General features: G+C 37.8%; 3 protein-coding genes across 3 annotated transcripts; all 3 read right to left on the bottom strand.

Moving 5' to 3' along the window:
- Positions 1-85: 85 nt before the first annotated feature.
- On the bottom strand, positions 86-3,985 carry LOC132165358 (F-box/kelch-repeat protein At1g55270). The gene is made up of 2 exons (XM_059575880.2): positions 3,089-3,985; positions 86-1,568 (listed from the first exon to the last, which is right to left on the bottom strand). Exons 1-2 carry the CDS (start codon positions 3,113-3,115, stop codon positions 309-311), a joined length of 1,287 nt encoding a protein of 428 aa, XP_059431863.1. The 5' UTR covers positions 3,116-3,985; the 3' UTR covers positions 86-308.
- A 5,929-nt stretch (positions 3,986-9,914) lies between these two features.
- LOC132165359 (testis- and ovary-specific PAZ domain protein) lies at positions 9,915-13,528 on the bottom strand. Its single transcript, XM_059575882.2, has 4 exons — positions 12,376-13,528; positions 10,530-10,694; positions 10,389-10,440; positions 9,915-10,298 (listed from the first exon to the last, which is right to left on the bottom strand). Exons 1-4 carry the CDS (start codon positions 12,630-12,632, stop codon positions 10,209-10,211), a joined length of 564 nt encoding a protein of 187 aa, XP_059431865.1. The 5' UTR covers positions 12,633-13,528; the 3' UTR covers positions 9,915-10,208.
- A 775-nt stretch (positions 13,529-14,303) lies between these two features.
- On the bottom strand, positions 14,304-19,453 carry LOC132165360 (RNA polymerase II transcription mediator). The gene is made up of 8 exons (XM_059575883.2): positions 19,288-19,453; positions 18,690-18,885; positions 17,195-17,308; positions 16,891-16,976; positions 16,127-16,514; positions 15,576-16,040; positions 15,158-15,478; positions 14,304-14,836 (listed from the first exon to the last, which is right to left on the bottom strand). The coding sequence occupies exons 1-8, from the start codon at positions 19,374-19,376 to the stop codon at positions 14,513-14,515; spliced, it is 1,983 nt and encodes a 660-aa protein (XP_059431866.2). The 5' UTR covers positions 19,377-19,453; the 3' UTR covers positions 14,304-14,512.
- Between the last annotated feature and the right edge of the window lie 643 nt (positions 19,454-20,096).

Here is a 20,096-nt window from a genome sequence, read left to right as displayed (position 1 = left end):
TGTAAGATGTGTATTATATATATATATATATATATATATATATATATATATATATATAGATATATGATTTGTAAAACTAGGAAAGTCTAGCAAAACAAACATCCTCATCCATCTAGCATCCCTCACGGTAAACATGATCTCTACTTTGAATATGATGAACCTACGACAGATTTATGTGCATCACCAACACGACGAATCAGGCAAAGGTTTCAGCTTTACAATATGCATGTTATATAGCCCATGAAATGCAAAAAAGGGACACTAAAAAGTTCTGACCCACCTTTACTTCTGATATACAGCCTCTAGCTTCAAGCTTGAAGAACCTGGCAATGAACAATGTGACTCTTCAGGCGGCTCCTGCCAGCAAGGCTGGACAAGAGATTTGTGACCAGAGTCTTGAACTGTCCTTTCCCTGCTATAGTTTCCCATAAATGTTCAGCTGTAGGGCCCCTTACATCTTCAGATTTCAAAACGTCAACCAGAGAAATGCTCATATTGTTTCTGATGATACACAGTTTTCCATTCAGGGGAAGAAGAGCAGCTGCCTCCAAAGCCTGAGAATTCCCCAAATGCATTTTACTGTCAATATGCTTGCTCCAGGAATCACTCACTTCATCATAAACCCTAAGTTTGCACCCATCCTTGCAGTCCGAGGCATAAAGGTGCCCATTTAGGGAAGTACTTGGGTTCCTCCAACCTGCAACCATTCCGTCATAGACCGGGTACCAGCTGTCTGTTTCTGGTTGGTAGACCTCGCTTAGAACCTGCCGATGAGACCCAAGCCCCTTCAAGTACCACTTGCCCTCATAGACAACCCCAATGAAGGGAACCATTGCGGTGCTCATGTCCGAAATAAAGGACCACCGGTTCTTGTTTGGATCATAGACTTCAGCTGATCTCAAGGATCGGTGCACACCCTCATTCTCTCCACCCGCCACGTACAAGCAGTTGTTTATGACACAAGAACCAAAAAAATGTCGCCGACGAAGCATGTCAGGGGCACGGTGCCATTTATTAGTGCGGGCACTATAAAAAATTACTCGCCTCATTGATCCCTTCATCGGGTCTTTGCCACCAAACAGATAGAGGTGACAGCCACTAAGAACAGCACAACCAAACCCAAGGGCTTCAGAATATTCCTTGGGAACAGGAGGGAGGGGCTGCCACAGCTGATATGTAGGATCAAAGGCATGCCATGATATTTTCCCATCTCGGTCTCTTTTGATGACATATATCCATTCTTCCGCGATACCAAGGCTCTTGCGGAGTGAGTAAAAGAAGTTGCCGGCCAAAAGACGATACCATCTTTTACAGACCAGCCTAAGTTTGCGATGCTCAGCCCTGGGGACCCGGATTAGACAAGCAATAGCAAGATCATCAGGAAGTCCTGGAAGCAGAGGGGATTGGTTTCTGCTCCTGTCACCACGTGATGGTTTGCACCTTGTTGGGTGAATGGATGGTTTAATGTCAGGCTGAAGACAGAGTTTTGATCCAGGAACAAATCTTTTGGCACCGGCAACAGTTTTGAGGCCTGCATCTACCCTACATAAACATGCTGTTGTATCAACCTGCAAAAATCCATGTGGACAATAATTAACATTCTCATAACTACTTCATCTCTACGATATTAGGGAACTCAACTTACATAATATGTTATCTTGGTGTCTGCATTAAAGAAAACTATAAAAACTTGGTGTATCAGTGTGTGACTTTGTCTTCTGATAAAGAACAAGATGATCAACTAATGTCAGCAGGCTCCTAATCTCCTAGTTGGATTGCAGTAGTACAAAAGATAAAATTTAGAATACAATATATTTCGCATAACATTGCTAATATTTGCAGTTTTATCTCTTATGAACATTTTTACTTTTGCATAGAAATGCTTAAATGGGAGCAACTTTTCTTTTTCCTTACTTTTTGGGAAAAAACAAACAACTTCTTTGCAAAGATCAAACTATATGCAAATTTTTGCATATAAGACTAACATGATTAATGAGATAAATATTACAATACGATAAATCACAGCCTGGAGCCTAGATCAGCATTTGAAAGACATTTAAGGCTTATGAACGAGTTTTTTTTCTTCCACAATTAAAAAATTATGTAATGAGGCTTGTAACAAGGTAACGACTGTCACTGTCAGGAATCTCATGACGCAACATAAGAAACTCAAGCCTCAAAGTTAAAGGACTAGATTAGTAACCTCATCCATTGAAATAGAAAGTTATTCCCTAACCACAAAACGGGGCAGCATGAGAAGAATTTGGAATAATGCATAACTTTTGAACTTAGCAAAGATGTGCACTGATTCCAACACTAGGAATCTTGTCTTTAATGTCATAACTGGGGTGAAAGGACTCCATCAATCGTGTGGCTTTACTTTTTTGCTTGAGTTTTCAACTTCAAGACCTGCCGACTTAAATAATCCTGGACAAGAAAGCAATTTTTTTTTTTTTAACTTTTTATGCCCCAGGCAAAGCCACGAGGGGTTATGGATGACCAAGTATTAAGGACTCTCGTGATGCATTTAGAATCAATCTATTGAACCATTTATATATCATTTTCCTTGCCAAAGAAAGCAATTTGACTTGGATGATCACAAGCATTCCCAAGTATCATCATCTAAAGTAACAAACAACATTATTTCCTGGATTCAAGAAGTGCAGCTGAAATACCTTATCTAATTATCTTTATCAAACTCTTTTAGCGATATTTTAGCCAAGGATCGGCGGACAAGAGAATAAATACTAGCATAATTATTGTACAGCAAGTAACTCCGTTCATAAAAGAGTGCATTTTCCAATTTCTGAAAAACAATTTGAAGATCGGAGTAGTCTCATTACTCATTATAGATTTTTTAAGCACCTGACCAGTCAAATCAGAATTCAATTAGAACAAAACTCAACAACAGGAACAACCAAGAAACACAAACTTAGACACAGGCATGAGAACAGAGCAGTTTCAAAGAGTAAGAACTATACACAGGATACCCAAGATAGCATTGGATTCCATCACCAAAAAACAAAAGAATGACATTAGATGTAAAATAAAGCAGAAATTTAGCAGTAAAGGCAGATGAGCGAATTACCAGAGGAGGTTGAATCACTCTGTCCATTTCTCTTCGTTGAAGGACTTGCCAATACCAGATTTATCAAAAGCCCACCTCCCAAATCAAGTACTTATCTCTCAATCATCATCATCTCCCACACGAAACACATAGATGTAACAAATGCACGATTCATCACAAAACCTACCAATCAATGTCACTCGAGGTCCAAAATTCGCCTTCAAAACACAAACATAAATCACTTTTTGATTATTCAGTTAAGTTTCCTCTTAATCTTCCAAAACCCACCTCCAGAATTAAACACCCATCTCAAGAAACCTCCCAGGCAGCTCAAAACCAACCTCAGGATCACAAGCTAAACACATTGAAGAAGCAATACCCATAAGCCAAAGTCAACCGAAGTTGACCAAAACACAACCCCCAAAATCATTACCACATTATCTCCAAAACCCATGACCAAAATAAAAAACCCATGTGCCAAAACCTCAGAAAGTCAGCTCCAATGGCCTTCAGGCAGAGAAATCAGAAAGCCCAAGTTGTTCTATTTTTTTTAGAGAAAACCCCAAGAAACCCAAATGCGGGACAGCGGGAAAATGGGGGCAAAGGGAGCACTGAGAGATGGATAGAGACCCCTCTCACCATTAAAATCTTCAGTGGAGTTTCGGGCCCATCACCTCAACGGCACAACCTACCAAGCACAAGAGTGTGTTCAAGAAGAGAGAGAGAGAAAAAGGCAAACCTAAACCATTAAAGGAAGAGAGAAAGAGGGGGCTTTGAATGATGACATTTTGGTGGTTGTTTTTCAGGAGAAGAATAAAGAAGAAAAATTCGCACTTCAAATTGGAAGATAGCTCTTGTCTGAGAGAGAGAGAGAGAGAGAGAGAAGGAAAAACGAGGGTCAAAACTCTTTAAAATGGGGAGAAGTGATGCCTTTTCTTTTTCTTCTGTTGCTATTTTTTAAAGAAATATAGACAAAGATTCAAGAAATTAAAAAATATTTTTAGGTGGCCCCACCAGATGCTCTTAATCATAAAAGATTTTCTTGTACGTGTTGACCCACCTCATCTCCTCTCACAGTTCCTACTCCACAAAGGGTATTTTGGTAACTCTGTCAGTTGGGCCCTCTCTCATCTTTTGCTGATGATCAAAATGGGCCCTTGCCTTCGGTAGTAAGATGATCTCTGCTCTACTCTGCCTCAGGAAACCAAAAAGAAATACATGGGTAATTACCTTTTTTTCATTAGCTACAATGCATTGTCACTTTATCCCATAAACTAACAATTTTATTGTCTGACCCTATAAAACTACCACTTTGTGCTCAAAACTCTCATTTCGTCAGTTAAAGACGTTAACTTAGACAGTAAAAGTGACAATGTGTTGTAGTTCATAGGGCAAAGTGACAACACGTTGTAGTTCAAAGGGGCAAAGTGACAATGCGTTGTAGTTTATGGTGGAAAAGTGATGGGTTAACTGTCTGAGTTAACGTCTTTGATTGACAGAAAGGAGTTTTGGGCACAAAATGGTAGTTTGATGGGGTCAGTTAGTCGGATTGTCAGTTTATGGTGGGAAAGTGACAATGCGTTGTAGTTGATGGGAGGAAAATGTAATTACCCCAAAATTATGTATACAAAAGGAAATAAGCTTGCATGGATTGTGATTTTCAGTAATTATGGATTCTTATTTAATAATTATTTGTTCGAATTTTTAATAATTTATACAGATAATATGAGAGATCTAAACTTACCTATTTGAGTAGATGATGGATTTTTTTTTTTTTTTGACATGTTCACACAAGGGAAAGGGGAGGAGGAATTTGAACTAGTGACCTCTGCTTCATTAGGCGTAGTCCATAGCCGATTGAGCTACCTCTTGAGGACGATAGATCTCTTTTTTTATGAGTAATGTTAGATGGAAGAAGACTCATGTTTTCTTTACATCTTCTTAAAATTAACGTGACTTTTAAAAGCACCTTAGATTTGTTATAAATAATTATTAAATTTTGATCTAATGATAATTTTAAAATTTAGGGGAAACTTCACTAAGGCCCCCTGAACTTCCGGCCGATTTTGCAGACCCCCCCTGAACTTCAAAAACTCTCATTTTGGACCCTTAAACTTCTATTTTCTCTCACTTTGGACCCTTTTAACATTAAACTACGTCGTTTTGGATGTTTTATACCCATTTTACCCTTCCCCAAAACTACGTCGTTTTGTGTCCTAAAATTACAACACCTACCCAGCCAAAAACGACGTCGTTTTATGCATTAACTTTTTTTATTTTTTATTTTTTAAAAAAGAAAAGCAAAATAAATAAATTAAAAAAAGAAAAAAAAAAAAAAAAAAAAGAAATCTGAAGCCACCCCCTTGGCCAAAATGGGGTGGCCGGACCACCCCATTTTTGGCCAAGGGGGTGGCTCCAGCCACCCCCTGGCCGATCTGGGGGTGGTTCGACCACCCCCATGGCCAAGGGGGTGGTTCGGCCACCCCCGTGGCCCAAAAAAGAAAAAAAAAGAAAAGGGGATCGGGGTGCTTTGGGGGTGGCCGGACCACCCCCAAGGGGCTGGGGTGGTTTCGGCCACCCCATACCGGCCGTATGGGGTGGCCGAAACCACCCCCAGCCCCTTGGGGGTGGTCCGGCCACCCCCACGATCCCCCCCCCCCCCCCCCCGCGTTTTTTTTTTCGGCCTTTTGGGGGTGGCCGGACCACCCCCATGGCCAAGGGGGTGGTCCGGCCACCCCCAGACCAGCCAGGGGTGGCTGAGCGACCCCCTTGGCCAAAAATGGGGTGGTCCGGCCACCCCATTTTGGCCAAGGGGGTGGCTGAAGTCACCCCCGATTTCTTTTTTTTTTTTCTTTTTTTTTTTTAAATTATTTTTTTTAATTTATTTAATTTATTATTATTTTTTTAATATTAATGACCAAAACAACGTCGTTTTGGGTTGGGTGGTGATGTAGTTCTGAAGCTCAAAACGGTGTAGTTTTGGAGTAAAAACGACGCAGTTTTGTTTAAGTCCAAAACGGCGTAGTTTTAGTCGAGGGTAAAATGGGTATAAAAAGTTAAAAGGGTCCAAAGTGAGAGAAAATAGAAGTTTAAGGGTCCAAAATGAGAGTTTTTGAAGTTCAGGGGGGGTCTGCAAAATCGGCCGGAAGTTCAGGGGGCCTTAGTGAAGTTTCCCCTAAAATTTATGACTTGAATCTTTTGTCTAGCATTACTCTTTTTTACGATGGCTCAGGAAAAAAAAAACCCAATGAAAGAAAGACTACTGACTGTGATTAGATTATGATAGCCCAAGCCATCTAATCTATGTTCTTACTTTAATATATTCTTTACTCCATTGTATTTTTTTCGTTCTTTTTGAGTGGAAGGGGCATTATACATGGAATGTGGATGATGGGATTTTAACCATTAATCAGGTTACTTTTATTAGGTAGATTTCTTGTGCTTGATTGTATTGTTTGCCTTGTTTTGACTGCATCTTTGAATCCTAATCCAAAAATATCTACCACCTATTTGGTGTATCACATAATAAACCTCTTGGAGGTGGGCTTCTTCGGCTATTAAACTGGCCTATTTTTGGCATAAACCGAGGTCATTTCATTAACGATGAAACCTATAACTCTAGATCAATTTGGCTTAGGTCGGCCGGACCTATTTCAGTTAGGCAGGTCGGACCTAGTTCAATTAGAAAAATGATTACACATGGCCTAAAGAAGGGTTACGCCTGACGTTCCGTTATTATTGGAGAATGATGAAAGTGTGTTCAGGAAAGTAGGAGCCACATAATCAAAGTATGTTAGTCCTTGAGTCTCTCTCAACCAACAACGTGCGGGAAATCATTCCTTAAAAGAGAAGGAAGCTAAGCTATTTGGAGGTAAGCTCATTTTCTAGTCAAACATTATTTCTTCTTTAAACTACTTTCTTTCTCTAAAGTTAATTATGAGTTAAACATTAGAGTGAACCCTTGCTGAACTCTCAACAGAACACTTTGAACTTTTCTTTCTCTTTGTCTTGCTGGTGCTCTTGATTAAGGGCTTGACATGCGATTAATTGATTCTTCATTGCTAAAATTTTTATTTTTTAGGTTGAAGTATACATACTCCTCTCCTCAAATTACCACTTCATTGTCAATGTCCTCAAACTACCAATTGTGTCAGTATCCCCCTAAATTACCAGAACAGTGTGAATGTCCCACTAATGATAAAAATATCTTTCATAATTTTTTTTTAATTTTTTTAATTTTTTTTTAAAGTCTCAAAATTATAACCAAAAAAAAAAAAAAAAAAAAAACTAAAAACAATTTCAAAAAATTATAAAAAAAAAAATTACGACAGTGAAATTGTTTTGGTAGTTTAAGGGGGAAACATTAATACAATTGGTAGTTTTGGAGGACACTAATAATGTGGTGGTAGTTTGAAAGGGGTATATGATTTTTTTTTTTTTTTTTCTATTTTTTTTTTTAAAAAACAATTCAAAACATAAAACAGTCAAAATTATTATATCACGTAAAAAAAAAAAAAAAAATTCCATAAAGCACATTAACAAACATCATTTCAAGTGGATAGTAGCCAGCCTCAAGGCAGGCTTCTAAGTTCAAATTTTGAAATGCTATTATTACCATTTACCAATGGAGTTTCTTCTTTTTCCTTTTTTGTTCACTCTCTTTTTCTGGATTGAATAATTACGTGTTGATAGATGTTGAATTGGAATTATGAGCTACAAATATTCTCCTACGATGCCCTACATCTTGGGATACCATCATAACTCCCACCCCTTAATTAAATCATCCCCATCTAATCTGGAAGGTCTGTAAACATGTCCTTTTCTGTGCATGTGTTTGGGTGAACATGGCATTTTCCTTCAACTTCGACATCGTAAAAAATATTTTGGTTTAAAAAAATTATAGTTTTTTCAACGACACTTAAGTCAAATTAAAAAACAAAGGGTGTTCTAAGGCCTCCAATTGGCCTCTAAATGAGGGAAGATTTTCATAGTCTAGAATGTGTTGATCTTTCAAATAAGTGGCACCCACCCAAAAAAAAAAAACTAAGGTATATTTTTCCAAGATTTGGAAACCCTTTACATATTTGAACCCATCCATCACGTTTGATCTTCCACAAAAAGTCATCCTATCTGTCTAAACTCTTTTGTCTGATTATTATATTATCTTTAAGAATCAATGTCATGCTTACACATTTTCTTTTTTGTTTCCATTCAGAACAATGATTCAAAACATCCGAGCAGGACAACTCATTTGAGGTTAATTGAAATTGACCCACTAACCATTCTTTAACCTTTTTTTCCCCACAAGTTACAAAAGTTTTAGGCAGATTGGGTAGTAGAATATTATGTCAATTATATTCACTAACAATTGCTTTCTACCTGAACTGCTTGACCTGCCTTGCTTTTTTCTATCATAGCATTAATATTATCATTTACTCTCTTTTTTTTTTTTTCTGCAGGAAAAATGAAGAAAATGTGGGTCTTTTTGATTTTGTGGTGAAGAAATAGTTGGAATTGATTGATGTAATGGCATTGCTGGCTGAGTTTGTCGATTACAGTTTAACTTATTCATGATTTAGAAATTTAAGAACCCTAGCTCACGTAAGGCCATGTGCATCCTTCAAAGAGCTGCTTAAATTCAATGTTATCTCTTTCCATGGAAGTCATCAAAATCTTTGGCTTCCATTTCAACACTGGATTCGACAAAAACACGAGTTTTGCGATAAACAAGCCGGTTAAAATCTGCGGCGTAATTAGTCATAGTCACTTGATGCTCTGCATATTTAATAAAAGACAGCATCTTAAACAGTCTCTAGCATCAGAAATTCAGTGTGTCACAATAATTTCATGCAAACTCTCAAATTATTCTGAGCACTAAGATTAGAATGATTAGGCTACTTTTCCTTTTTGAAGGATGGGGGATGTTGAAAGATGTCTATCCCAACTTAGGGGACAAGGCATGGTTGAGGTCCTCTTGAGGATTAAGAAAGTCAAGCAGTGGGGTTCACATTAACTTTCTCATGCACACACTTACATTGGTAAACCACATAAACAAGAAGAATAGCAAGATATAAATCATAGAAAGCAGTATTGAGTGAAGATTGTGGTTGTGTAGTGCAAATCAACTCCATGATGTTATATATATTATGGTAAAGAGAAGTTCTTGATTATTTGCTTCATGTCTTTCCTGGTCATCTTTCACCTAAGTCCCCCCAAAGAAGACAAGGCTTAAAAGACACCTGAGAAATGCAGTTGACAAGAGTGGTGGTACTCATGGGTGATTTTTCTAAGAGATGATCTTCTATCAATCTATGCCTTGGGGGAGCACATCGTTGAAAGCAGCCATGGAAAATCTGTACAAGTTGCTGAAATGGGTGTTCATGTCGGAGACAAATCCACAACGGCAATACCAGATGGGCTAATCTTCCCAGAAGAAAGGAACCGCAAAGCATAGATTGAAGTGCTTCAAGCAGCTGTAATTGATAAGAGTTCACGAAATACTTACCTTCTATTTCTTCAATATTCAGTCGGGTAAACTCTTTAAATATCTTAACAGGTTGTGTTATTAAGCCTATAAAGTTTGGGCAAATAGTTCTACAATGGTGACAATGATGTAAAACTACAGTACCCTAACAAGTAGAACAACTTATCAAAGGGATAAGAAAAAACATCAAGTGATTAACCAGAAAATGATGAAAACTGAATTATATAACAAAAATAAAATCACAAGCGCCTATTCCGAAGACGCATTCTGAAAAAAGAAAAGGCATTAGATGACAAAGATTTGACTCGGTACCAAATGAATAATTATCCCAAAGATGTGACTATATCATGACTCACTGGCATCTAATCAATGGAAAACTAATTTCATTTCAATGAGACCTTTAGTTCTGGGTATACAAAAGAAATTGACACGAGACTATATCATCAGTGTGTATGAATCATCAAGGTAACGTTGATATGTAAAATAAAAGCCGACTGATTAAAAAACAATCAACTTTACCATCATTAGCACCAAAATGGCCAAAATCAGAAAGGAAGTCAAAACTTCAATCTATAGGCCCGCCTACCAACGTCCCATATTTGAGTTAGCAACTCTTCATCTATGTCAGTATTGTTTCTCGCTTGCATCCCAGGAGGCCTAATCTGTACGTAAAATATCATCTTGTGGCCTGAATCTCCCAATCAAAATGTAGGGAAATGTAACCATGCAAGCCATAAACAGTGTGAACTGCAGCAATGAGAAGAGTAGTTAGACAGTTGCAACATGTAAAATATTGCACAAGAAGGCATTACAAACCCAAAAGCATGTGAGCTATACCAGAAGAGGAAGAGTCAGGAAACTCCATATTGGCCATAAAGCAAAAGAGAACCTACAAGGGAAAATCTCAGCAAAACAGGGGTAATTTTAAGCACATCATGCAATAAGTTTAAAAATATTAAGCATGATGGTTCCTCTTACAAGCAAAAGGAGACAAGTCCAAGAAGGGTAACAAATGGCAAAGCAGATATACTTGTCAGTTCCCATTTCTCATCAAACCTCCTGACACTCCCAACTGACATGCTTGAATAAAAGAAGAAGAGAGCATTCAAACCAACACCAACCATCCCAAGGTACAAAGGCATTCTGCAAGAGAATAATAATATATAAGATTGCAGACCAAAAAAAAAAAAAAAAAAAGCTGAACCATGCTCATTAATTTGGTTTTTGATCATGTTCATGAATAAATACTACTGTCTTACAAATGACCTTATAGCCTGACGGTACTTCTCTATTCAAAGTCAGAGGTCTGGGCTTCAACCTGTTATTAGAGGGTGCTTATGCAGTTCTCTATCCATTGTCCAACACACACGCACGCACGCACACAATATCTACACCCAATTATTAAGAGGGTCTGTGCTCGCATCCCATTGGATCATTGGTTCTCAAGATTTCTTATTTACACAATACTATCCCACTAATGGCCATATAGCCTAATGGTATTTCTCCTTTCAAAGGCAGAGGTGTAAGCTTCAACCCATTATGGGTGAGTACTTATGCAATTGCAGGTTATTCTATCATTTGTCCAAAACGCACACACGCACACATATACCGTCTCAATCCAGTATACATATCTGAAATGTCTGTGCTCTCAACCACTAGGGCATGAGATCAAAGTCTCAGGAGCCCACCATTTATTCTAAAAAACAAATAAAAATTGCAAAATCATTCAAATTAATAGGGAAGAAAGATGCTAGCATGAACATAGTTTGGAAAATAAAAAAATAACAAGCGAAGAAATACCCTACATAAATTACATGAACTTAATGATTTTGAAGTCTTAAGTTCCCTAAGAGTATCCATAATTTTTGTCACCGCATATTTACAAACTTCAGCAATAAGTCACAAGGCATCTTGGCCTGTTATGAACCCTAAAAGTGCCTCATTTTTTAAATTTAGAGAGGCCTCAATAATCTCGGAGGTTGGTCCTTGGTTTTGAACATGTTAACATTGCTCTTGTCTGATCATAACAATAACTTCAAGAAAACATGAATTCAAGTAATTGTATGCAAATTTTTACATAAAATAGATGCTTAAGTAACCTTACCAATGTCAAAACCTCACTTTGAATAAAGCTAACAGTGCCCTCAATCATTGAGAAGCACTTGTCTAAAGTTGTATAACTCGGTTATTATGAATATTGCAATTTTGCAGAGACTAAATTACCAGACACAGTAATATAATAGTCCATTCTGCTTTTTTTCATACCTATCAAATCCTATTTCTCGTTATTTCTTGCCACATATATAATATGGCAAATAGTTCTGATATAAAGTAGACTTCAAAATCAAAATAGAGGCACACTACTACATATAAAATTCGGAAATATGTAAAAAATGAAGAAATAATGATATAGAGAAGACTTCTATGGATAAATACTGTCTACTCCACAACCAACCCAAATAACAACATGCAATGCATTTTAATAACCAAATAGAACCTTATGATCTAAATATGACTTTCTAGATGCTTATATAATTATTAAGTCTTGTTGCCTTGGCCTAAGAATTGGTCAATTATGCATCAAATGAATCTGGAAGCTAAGAGAAAGAATCACACCAAACCACAATGAAATTTATAAACTTTTGTGCAATCATATGTATGACTTCAATAAAATTAAGGACTAAGCAGCTGGATGATATTATATCTCTCAAGCAATAAAACATTGACATTCGATAAACACGATAACAGAAGATACTAATTCCATCAAATAAACAAATCATTAATATGTATTCAAATATCAAAAAATAATTGGCAAATTTTTTACCTTCTGATTCGCTCATCATGCCACACAAGATATATCAAATTGGAGTGCCGATCACCATAGTATATAATGAAAGCTGCCGAAGCAAGCCAAAGGAAATTCTCCAAAATCTCAATCCACGTCCGTTTTCTCATACTTGTAGGTGATGTAGGACGTGACCTCGAGCATGCGTCATCCTCAAGGTCATCACCACTTGAGGCATACCCCTGGCTGTGCCTCTGCCTCATATATCCGCCACCAACCGGCGTCCCACCAGACATAATGACACTCAAATGACAGCCAAACAAACAACATGCAACACAAGAGTCTCCCCCCGGAATCAACAAAATCACTCCAATCCCCAGACTAAGAGATGAATACAATTCTCCAGGAACCTAGTAGAAGATAACCAAGCTCACAACACGTAAAACAACAATCTCGCGGCAGTATAATCAACAAAACCTCTCCAGTACAATCCACTAATGAATTCAATTCGAAAAAGAATCTAACAAATATCTGTACCACTTCATCACTCTTAAACCCCAACCAACATCACCAACAAATAGGTTTGAAATCTGCTATAATCTCCGAGAATTGAATGCACAAACCATAAAAGGTGCAATAAACCACACGTCTCTAATCACTGATTTCCGTATATCACCTCAAATCAAAAACCCACATACTGATTGAAACAAACAAAAAAAAAACAAAACAATTGACTATTAAAAAAAAAACCTGCTAATCAACAAAACCCAAATCCAAAATCCGATATTTCGCAAAACCCTTATCACGAATACATTCAACACAGAGAATCAAAGACCGAGACCGAGATTTCCACAGAACAAACCCGTTCAGCCCCTCGCGTACTCCGCTCCAAAGTGAATGCTTCTGATTCTTCCAACCCACATTCTGATATCAGCATCTCTTCGATTCCCACACAGCAATCCCTTGGGCTTCTTCAATTCCAGTCATCAATGCAGACAAGTAGAAGAGTAGGAATAAGAAAACAAGAAGTGTAATAGAAGGAAACCAAAAAGGGTATAATGGTCGTTTGGTCAAGGAGTTAGGAGTATGTGTATGTGCGTGTCCGCGTGTATATGCTTGTAGGTTGACGAGAGGGATCTGTGTGACAGAATGTTCAATCATCGCCTACAAAGGTTTGGACATGCCAAGTGTGCAAGCGATTCCTTTCGTGCAAAGAATGTAGGATTAGAATCTTCTCTAATAACAACAATCATAATAATAATATTTTTATTACGTGTTTGTAAAATTTTTGTACTTTTTGAGTGCCGGTAGGGTGAGGCAACGGCTATTAGTGCTTATCAAGCACGCCATTCTGTGGATTTGAGCTGTGCTTGCTCACCACTCAAATGGGGTTGGATAACTTTCAGCTCAAGCTTTCAAAAATAAAGGAAATGTTGCCTTTTTAAGGGGTGGGATGATATATACTGGGTTACCCACCAAAAGTATTATCATAACGTGGAGGAGATTGGAAGGATTAATCATGCCTTCAAAGCTCAGATCGAGATTCTTAGCAATTTGAGTACTATATAGATAATCGGACAGCAATTCAGACAGTCAATTGTTGCGATCCTCAACGTTAAAACACATGTCTAATTTGATGTTATTCCAATGATATATAATATGATATTTCCGTCTGAAAAGAATTTTAGTATTTGAATGGCGTTAATCAAGCATGTCTAGGACCATTTATATGCACAAATTGCGGCATGGGAGTTGTTTAACATGTAGAAGTAGAGGTCAGTTTCAATACCCACGAACTCAGCATCCCATTGGTTTTAGTAATTGATATTAGTTGAAATGAAAGTGACCTGTCCTGATATTTCGAAGAAGGATTCTTCACTTGGCTTCTTTGTGCTAAGTTATGATACAACCAATTGTTCCAACAAATATCTGTTTCTTAATCTTATCGTCTTAGGAAACAGCTATAATAAGCAACATAACTTCTTATGCAATAATTTATTTAATTAAATATCTTTTTATCTTCTCAATCACCTACCTGTGACCTGTCTACTAACCTTGAATTTGATAAAAAAAAATAATAATAATAATTAAAAGCTGAAATTACAGGCAACATCTACCTACAAAAGCCACTAGAAGCTTCTCCAAAAAAAATAAAAGAAAAGATTGTTAGGTCAGGTCATTGGCTACCACCTCCACTGCACAAGCTCACCAAATCCATCAGGGTTGAATATAACACATCCAGGGAAAGATGGCCTAAGAACTTCCTAAATTCTGATGCACCATCAGAATCCAAATGAAGTTTTCGATCTTCAGCGAAACCATCCTCCATAAGCAACCACCAGGAGATGCATCCTTGAGTATCGTCTGGGTCCACATGAGCCACCAGGCTAAGTGTTTCGCCCTGCTCCAGCTCAAAGGATAAGCATAGGAAGTCTCGGTTTGCCTTCATTCCCACCAAAAGAGCTTCCTCATGAAGCCAGCCAATGACTTGGCTTGCAGCCTGTTTCAAAAATACAACATTATTTCAACACCATAAAATAATTGCATGGTCACTGTGGGCTTGTTTGCTAATGTTTTTAAAAGGTGTTTTTTTTTTTTTTTTTGGTTGAGATGTGACATAAAAGTGAAAGTAGTTTTGATTGTTTTGTATGTTAGTTGTCTGTTAATGTTTTTGCTTTTTTGCTAAAAAACAAAAAGCAATCCTAAAAAGCATTAGGAAAGGGGCCCTATATGTCTTTATTTACATACATTAGACAAGCGTGCGTGTACTCATTGGTATGTCCATGCATGTGTGCACCTACTTTATCATGAAAAGTCTTACCTGTTGCAGAATTATCGTAGGAAGATCTGCCAAGTCACAGTCATATCTGTTCATAGAAGAACTTTCCCCCGAATTCCCTTTGAACTGGCCAACAACATTAGGAGCACCTTCCCCTTCTACGTTGATGCAATCATCATTCACCACCACCTTAGTCCGGAACTCTGTCTTAATGACATTTCTCACATGATCGTGGGATGATGTAGGGGCTTGGCAGCCTGCATGAAGGATGGACTGAGGAACCCTCATGAAGATTGTCCATGCGGATGTCCTAGAATGCCAAGTTGGATTACATATCAAATGGAGATAAGGGACCCTGCAAACCTACAGATATCAACTAAAATTTACTGAGAAAAATGTCCAATCATATAAAAATCAAAGATTCTGTTTTATACATGTTAAATGAGGAATAGGTCCATACCACATTTTCCAGCTCCATAAGAACTTTGTTGGAAAATATTCTATGACCCAGAGACATGCAGAAATGACCCAAAAGGCTGGACCCATCCTTTGCCCCTTGTGTAGATACTCGTGCACCAGTGTAAACGGGTCTATCCTTTGCTCTCATGAAAATATGCTCATGGAAAACCTGTTGCAGGTAGATTTCATAGCTAATACGATTGGGAAATCCCCACTTTTTCCTAGGGGTATCATGTTCTTCCTCTGGTAACTTCACTCCATCCAACGTGTCCAAAGGTAAAATTGCATTTTCTAAATTCTGGGGGGCTAAATTTTCAAGCATTTGATCTCCTTGACTAGATGGAGTAAGTGATATGAACACAGAGGTTCCTTGACCTATGCTCAATTGCAAATAATTTTCTCGTATACCAGTCACATTAACTCCTAAAGATGGGTTAAATGCTTCACGATTGACCAAATCAAACACCTGGACCACAAGAACCAGTGGGTAAACAACAGTAAAAAGAATATTAATGAAATACAAAATAAAAGATGTATGGGAAAAGAAAAAACCTGCTCATCAAAGATTGCTCGGTGAACTTCACGAACAAGCAAATGTGTTTCTTTAACATACTCATCATCACTTAAGGATTCTTTCTCACTTTCTCTTGAGTGATGGTCCATTGAGGGATGGGTTTTGGTTTTATAGGGTTCCCTCAGAGTATCATCCGAATGTCGACCAAGAAAGCAAAATTGAAGAGAGCGGCATGAATTTGGAGGTAAATTTATTGAAAGCATGCCAGCTGAGTCATGGTCAACACGAACAGTAGATAAAGATGATGGACGGAATACAGCTACTGGATCATACAGCGAATTGTCAAACAGATCAATTGTGAAGCCTTCACTTCCAGGAGCTGAAGCTGCCCCACGCTGCCGTTTAACTTTCCAGTTTTGCTGCAATCTATCCGCTTGTCAGGAAACGAGGCAGGGGATGTTTTAGCAGAACTAAACTTAAATGGGATAAGCATTTTCACGCATTTATAGGAATGAGTAAGTTGAGAAAAGATCTTTTATTGTGGTACTATGTTATAGCAATATAAATCATTTTGTGAGTGTGCACAAAGAGAAAGAGATGCAGTCTCAAAGACTTCAAAATCATATAATGCTAGCCTCTAACACCAATTCTTTTTTTGTGTGGTAACCCTATAACTGCAAGCTAAACAAGGAAAAGTAGTTATAACCCCAGTTATCTCCAACTTGTGTTTCCAACTTTCCCGCAGTGTGATTTTAAAGCAATGTAGTGTAATTAGTTAATAAAATAAATGAGACAAAGCTACCTGATTAGTGCACCATAAAATCTTGCTTCCCTAGAAACCTGCTGTTCCAAAGTTTTGGCAGACTGCTTAAAATATTTACCAAGATGCTGCATCGGATACAAAAAAGAAGAAGAAGAGATTTTCAACAACTATCAGAGACATTATCAAGATGAACAAGCAATTTATTAACACATCATTTCGTTGGAGAGCAACTGTTAGCAAATCCTACATAAGTGACGATGGCCAAAATTACATCAGAACATTCACATGAATTGGAAGGATAGGAAGTAAAACATTAGTTTAGAAGTAAACAGAGAGAGAGTACCCGGAAGCATTGTAACTTGGTTGAGGCAGATACAGAAAGGTCAGACAGGATTTCATTTGGCAATGGCTTTGGCCTGGTCATACTGGCCACTGTTACTGCATCGTTAGCTTCCACCTATACATATTAATTTAAAAACAAATTACACATACAAAACAAGTCCACATTCATCTGTGATGATTAGTAAATTCTTTTTCCAATGGGTATTGCTCACAATGCTTGTGCGTCCATAACATAAGCCAACAAGTTTTTTATTTTTTATTTTTTATTTTATTTATTTTATTTTTTTATAAGTAACATAAATCCAAAGAGTTATCTCAAGCTTTTCACTTTGTGGCGTTGACTGGGTTCTCTGATTGGAAAATCTAAAATCCCAACCATCCATTTAGTTGCAAGGACAATGAAGGGCAAAAATAAACAACAGTACAGAATTTTAAGTTTGTAACATTTCTCTTTCCCCAGAGGGAGCTAAAGAGAAGTGATAAGTTCAACAAAGCAAAATAGTTTTTTTAGGCTCTATTGAGTCTTCAGTTTTCTAGAGTTTTCCAGATAAAAGATCTACTGGGCTCTGTCAACAGCTATGTTTGTAGCAATGCCACATGCTGTTCAATGACGATGTCCTGGTACATTAAACTAGAAACATCATGATTTATGCAAACTTATAACCGAAATTTAAACAGACCTAGATGGAGTTAAGTTAGAATTGCAAGCAACTGATCCAACAGAGATGGCTCTTGATGTCATTATAAGACAGCATGATATGAATCACAGGCGTTGTGACAGGGATTTCCCCCCTTTCACCTTCTTTAATTGAATGAAATGTTAATAAATTGTGGGGATAAACTCTAGAGTTTCGCCAATAATTCTGTTCATCTTGAACAAGCATCTCCAGTTTCTGGTGGATATTGTGATTTATTATTTATAGAACCTGTGTGTTGAATGGCTGTGTAATTTTCTTCTTCTTTTTTCTTTCTTTATTTATTTTTATTATTACTTTGCCTGCGCCTGCGGGGGAGGGGTTGGGGGTGAAATTGGTGTGGCAGACTTGCTGCCCAACTTAATCCTTCCTTGGTTTTGGCTTTCTCATGACAAGGATTATTTAGTTGGTTTGAGGATGGAAAGTTTCTTCGTTCCCTTACTCATTATAGTTTTTATAAAGTTATCATGGTTATTAATCGAGGTTGATAGACCAGGTAAGCAATCACTGCACAATTTAAAGTTGCAAATAACCACTGATATGGTGTTGAAAAACCGACTAAGATGAACATCATAATCATTAGCATTCACCCATCTCGTGGTTGCTATGCAACAAAAGAATGCCGATCATGTCAAAGTTTCCAGATTGTTTGCAATTGGAACTTTACATCTAATGGTTCACCCCTAAATTCTTTCTTCAATTAAACAATATCAGAAACCTAACAGTTATCTCTAATATCTATAAACTTCACAACGCAATATGAAATTAGATTCGACTGTAAATGTTATATGCGTTACTCACGGTGTTAATGAGATCTATAATGACAGAGAGCTCCTGATGAGCCAACTGCAAATTCTCCACCATGCTCTGCCATTGCCACGGCGTCGAGCTCTCCTTCGAGCTCTTCTTCTGCTTTTTCTTATCGTCTTTCTCCACCGCCCATGCAAAGTCAATTCGCCGAATCAGCGAAAGCCGCTTCTCGTCATAATCTACATCTCTATGTAAAATACAAAAAAAAAAAAAAAAAAACAAAACAAAAAACAAAAACAAAAACAAAAACAAAACAAAAAATGTAAAACCTTCCGTTTGGTAGCTGAGAAAACTGAGGAAAATAACTAAGAATTGAAATTTTATCAAAACTCTACTACTTCATTACTCGACTACGTTCCTTGGGGTTAATCTAATAACCTAAATCACTAAATAAACATGCAAACAAATTACAAAAGCTCAAGAATACAATGCGCTTAATCCTTCTCTCGAGTAGCCAAAGGAAACTGAGGAAAAAGGAGTAAGTAAATTTTGAATTTTAAGCAAAACTTTGTTCTTTGGTTATATTTTCTTCTCCTACATTTTATCTAAAGCCAACCGGTGTTTAAGCAAGGGAAAAGAAGAACCGTACGGAGGGAAGCGTTCGGCGCCGTTTTCTTCAATGGCGTCCAAGCGCTTGACGGGAAGCTTGTCCAGAGAGACTTCCAGTTTCCCGTCCATCTTCTCTCAGCGATTTTCCTGGCAAATTTTGGAGAGGAACCTCGCAATTGATGCTTCACTCTTGAGCGAGTTTGGTACCTTGAAAGACCGATATATCCCTCAGAATTGAGAAATTGACGTGGATAAGGGCATGGGACGGATCGGGGTTGGTTTGGAAGTTTTTTTATACCCAACCCGCACCTAGTGGGTATTTTAAATTACACCCGAGACCCGGCTGTAATGAACAATATCCGCAGGGTCTCAAATTGTGCGGGGCGGGTTTTTTGTGTCTTTCTTTTGCAAAAGTGAGAGCAACCCCTTCAATCATTCTACAGAGAGAAGTAGATAGAAGAAAAAGGCAAAAGCAAGAAAATGAAGAAAAGAATGAGTAATGTTGAAGCAGTTTCTAGTACGATGAACTCAAGAGAATCCAAGCATCCGAGCTACGCCTTTTGTTGTTCACACTTTTTGTCAGACTTGCAAAACTAGAGCACGCGTTAAGAGGACGTGCCGGGTGTTGGCCGGTGGTTCCTCCTCTGATGCTTAAGTCAGTGTGTATGTAAACTCAGTATATGTTTTAGTGGTCGTCCTTTGTACCTTTGGACTCAGGTCTTTTATAGTTGATCATGCGGAGGTGGTCATGATGACCGAGCGGAGGATCCAGGATTTGGGCGTAACGGCTGGTAGAGTTAATATTCATGTCTCCTCTCTTTATGATTGGCAAGAGGCCGTTACATGTAT

The sequence above is a fragment of the Corylus avellana genome, chromosome 11 (genome assembly GCF_965113065.1).
Source record: "Corylus avellana chromosome 11, dhCorAvel1.hap1.2, whole genome shotgun sequence".
Lineage (NCBI taxonomy): Eukaryota > Viridiplantae > Streptophyta > Magnoliopsida > Fagales > Betulaceae > Corylus > Corylus avellana.
The sequence above is the reverse complement of the archived record's forward strand: the minus strand, read 5'-3'. Positions and strand labels throughout refer to the sequence as shown.